Consider the following 4080-nt stretch of genomic DNA (forward strand, 5'->3'; position numbering starts at 1 on the left):
GCCCTCTCATTCTGACCTCTTCCCCCTACTGTCTTGAAGGCCATGCTCTCCCCTGGGGGCCTCCCAGCACTCCCCTCCCAGACGTGTGTGCTTGATCACCTGCAGATCCTGCAGGTGGCTGCCTAGATGCCAGCTGCCCCTGAGCCGATGTGCCCATCCTTAGACCCCCCCCCAGCTCTTTGCACAGGTCTGCCTCAGGACTGGTTGAGTCTCTTTTGCGGAGAATCAAATTTGAGACGTAACCAAGGCTTCCAACGGGGCGTGTGATGCTTCCCTCCTCAGCCCCAGAAGCGCCTGAAGAGATCTTCCTCCCACACCAGCACCTACCAGGAGTGTAGCCTGCTCCTCTGGGAGGTAGGAGACTGGGGTGGCTGACAGCCTGGGGCTTGGGGATCAGATAGAGCAGAACTCAAATCCAGGCGCCACTCACTGTCACCTCAGACAGGTTATTTAAATCTACCCGGGCCTCAGTTTCTGCATGTTTGAAGCAGGGCTAATAGTACCCTTCTTCTGGCTGTGGTCCAGCTGCCAGGTGCCACTGGAGACTGCAGGTGCTGGAGGGGAGAGGCACGTGGCCAGAGGTGCCTGGTCCTGACCAATCTTATAGGCTGACTTTCTTAATAGGAACATCTGCCTGTTCTTTGGGACTTGTCCAGCAAGTAACAGGAGACATTTTCTAAGAAATAAGTATAAACTCTGATGAGCCATGGCAAAAGCAGTTGTTTTAAGCTTAGTCAAGTGAAGCAGTGGGAGTGGAGGAGGATCAAAGAAATCTCTGCTAGTTGTGATGGATTCCTTGTCACCTCCACTGCACGCCCACTGAGCTGTGGCTTTGGGCAGATGAGCAGCACAGAGGCACCTTCCCTCCTCGTCCCTCCCCACGGCCCACCATCGCCACAGCTCCCTCTGCCGCCAGTGTGGCACCCAGATGGGGAGGAAGCTGAGGAGGCCACTGTCCACCCAAACTGGTTGGTCCTTCGGGCAATGCTAGGAATAGGGTGGGGGCTCTGGGCAAGCCCAGGAGGAGGAGGGCCCGGCTGAGTTCCAGGAACATCTCACACCACAGGGGAGGATCTAGCTGGTGCCTTCCCTGTACCGTCAGGAGGCCAGAGGGCCCTTCTCCAGCTCATCAGGGAGGGAACTGCTCTGGCAGGGAGTAGGGAAGGCTGTTTGTGGCATCCCTCAAGAAAGCTCCTGCCTCAGAAGAGGCCCAGGCAAAAAGAGCCCACAACAGTCTACCTGTGGAAAGGGGGAGCCCACAGAGCCCAGTGAGAGCTGGGGGTCCTCGCTGCCAGCTCAGACCTTCAGATCCAAGCCAGATGGCTTTGGGGCAGGGCAGCCAAAGCCGTGGTAAGACAGCCTACACCACAGAGCCCCAGAGGCAGGGGCTGCCCCGGGCTGGCACACTTGGAAAGGATGCACTTGCACCCTGTCCACGGAAAGCTGCCATCAGGCCTCAAGCATCTCAGAATCCTCCCCAGGCACTGCCTCCGTGGAGGCAGCAGGAGGAACAGGAGAGTTCTGGGGTCTGAACCTCTGTTGGAGAATCGGCTGGGATCCCACTCAGGCTGAATGAGATGTCAAATTGTAGGACCCTTTCTTCAGGGTCTCCAGAAAGAACTGTTCATTCTCCAAGAAGTCACGGTCCTGCAAGGCAGATTTGGATGGGCGGTCACCTTCCCTGAGCTGAGAGAGAGGTGGAGCCCTGGACACTAGCTGAGCCAGCCCTCATTAAGGCCCCTCCCCACATCGTCCCTCACTCTGCCTGGCTCTGGGAGTCAGCAGGGGCCGTGAAAGAGCCCAGGTACGGAGTGAGACAGACCACAGTCTCAATCCTGGCAAGGCTACTTGTTTGCTGTGGAACTCACGAGCACATGACTTCATGTCTCTAAGCCTCAGTTTCCTTGTCTGTAAACATTCCTTGTAGCCCTTCCTTGTAGGGCTGTGTGAGGGTAAAGGCTTAAAATATACACAAAGCAGGCCAGGCACAATGGCTCATGCCGGTAATCCTAGCTAATCCGCAGGCCAAGGGGGTAGGATCACTTGAGCTCAGGACTTTGAGACCAGCCTAGGCAACATCATGAGACCCTATTTCTAAATATAAATAAATAAGAAAGAAAATATAAACAAAGCCTTCAGCACTGAGGTTGGCACACAGGAAATGATCCATGACAACTATTATCATTATTGTTTTGTTTAGTTTGAGACAAGTGTCTTGCTCTGTCATTCAAGCTGAAGTGCAGTGGTGTGAACACACCTGTAGCCTCGACCAGCTGGGCTCAGGCAATCCTCCCACCTCAGCCTCCCAAATAGCTGGGACTACAGATGTGCCCCACCATGCCCAGCTAATTTTTAAATTTTTAATATTTATTTTTTTGAGACAGAGTCTCACTCTGTTGCCTGGAGTGCAGTGGCACCATTGTGGCTCACTGCAGCCTTTACCTCCCGGGCTTAAGTGATCCTCCCGCCTCAGCCTCTGGAGTAGCTGGGACTACACGTGCATGCCACCATGCTCAGCTATTTTTTTGTAGAGACGAGGTCTTACTATATTGCCCAGGCTGGCCACGAACTCCTGGGCTCCAGTGCTCCTCCCACCATAGCCTCCCAAAGTGCTGGGATTACAGGTGTGAGCCACACACCCAGTTCTATTTTTTTAGCTTTTCATTTTTTAGTTTTTCATTTTGTAGAGATGGGGTCTCAACATGTTGCCCAGACTGGTCTCAAACTCCTAGGCTCAAGTGATCCTCCTGCTTCAACCTCCCAAAGTGTTGGGATTACAGGTGTGAGCCACCGGGCCCAGCCTGTTATTATTATTACTATAGGTTATCAGGAGATAACATATGCAAATTGCTTTGCACAGAACCTGGCCTAGTGAGGAGGTCTGAGCATTGGCTCACTAAGCAAACTGCAGTTTTACTCCCTAGGAGCTGGGGTCACCCCTCCCCCGGGCTACCGTGTGCCCCTCCCTGCCTCTGCCCTGAGTAGGAAGGACTTATGAACACAAGGATCCCCAAGGCCAGGAGAGACTCACCTGCTCTGCCGTGTGCCTCAGCAGCACCAGCCTGGCATGAAGGTGTAAGGGGCTGGGGTCCAGGCCAGTTGGTGGCTGGCTGCACCAGCGGGTGCTGGGAGCAGTAGGCAAGTGGGCTGAAAAGGCCAAGGAGGAAGTCAGGGACCAAAATGTTGGTGGAAATACCGGGCGGTCACAGCTTGTTCCTGCAGAGCTGCTCCCCACGGCCAGCGGGTGGACCCTGGCCATACACTCCGGGTGCAATGGCACTAACTCTCAGAAGCCTCTGACAAATGCATACCTGCTCCTACCTGGCGAGATCATTTATAGGAATTTATTCAGGTGAAATAAGCAGGCAAAGGTGCAAAGACGTATGTGGGAAGATGTCCACTGGGTACTCTTTCTCTTTAAGACAACAGGCCAGGCACGATGGCTCATGCGGCCGGGCATGGTGGCTCATGCCTGTAATCCTAGCACTTTGGGAGGCCGAGGCAGGCAGATCACCTGAGTTCGGGAGTTCGAGACCAGCCTGACCAACATGGAGAAACCCTGTCTCTACTGAAAATACAAAATTAGCCAGGCATGGTGGCACATGCCTGTAATCCCAGCTACTAGGCAGGGCGAAGCAGGAGAATCGCTCGAACCTGGGAGGTGGAGGTTGCGGTGAGCCGAGATCGTGCCATTGCACTCCAGCCTGGGCAACAGAGCAAAACTCTGTCTCCAAAAAAAAAAAAAAAGACAACAAATCATTCAGCACAGAGCAGCCTCATGGGAAGACTGTGCTGGTTGGGAATTGATAAATGTTTAATGACTGATCTGAAAACCTGTTCCACGTGTACATTACTGAGTGAAAATGAGTGAAAAAAGTAAAGTTGTCGAACAACACATACAATCCTAATTTTGTTTTTAAAAACATATGTACCAGGCTGGGCGCACTGACTCATGCCTGTAATCCCAGCACTTTGGGAGGCCAAGGTGGGTGGATCACCTGAGGTCAGGAGTTTGAGACTAGCCTGGCCAACATGGCAGAACCCTATCTCTACTAAAAATACAAAATTAGCCAGGCATGG

The 4080-nt window shown here is 53.3% G+C and overlaps 1 protein-coding gene across 10 annotated transcripts in view; it reads right to left on the minus strand.

The window, feature by feature from the left end:
• Positions 1–430: 430 nt before the first annotated feature.
• The window catches only part of FBF1 (Fas binding factor 1), a 36376-nt gene continuing 32726 nt past the window's right edge, over positions 431–4080 (minus strand). For 9 of the 10 annotated variants that reach the window (XM_023211778.1, XM_023211774.1, XM_023211782.2 and 6 more), the window contains 2 exons: positions 3032–3147; positions 431–1647 (listed from right to left, as the gene is read on the minus strand). In XM_023211778.1, the coding sequence (XP_023067546.1) occupies positions 1564–1647; positions 3032–3147 (200 nt within the window). In that variant the 3' untranslated portion in view covers positions 431–1563. Of the gene's footprint in view, positions 1648–3030; positions 3148–4080 lie in introns of those variants that run through there. The other variant, XR_003309915.2, reaches the window with a different exon arrangement.

Source organism: Piliocolobus tephrosceles, chromosome 16, assembly GCF_002776525.5.
Source record: "Piliocolobus tephrosceles isolate RC106 chromosome 16, ASM277652v3, whole genome shotgun sequence".
Classification (NCBI taxonomy): Eukaryota; Metazoa; Chordata; class Mammalia; order Primates; family Cercopithecidae; genus Piliocolobus; species Piliocolobus tephrosceles.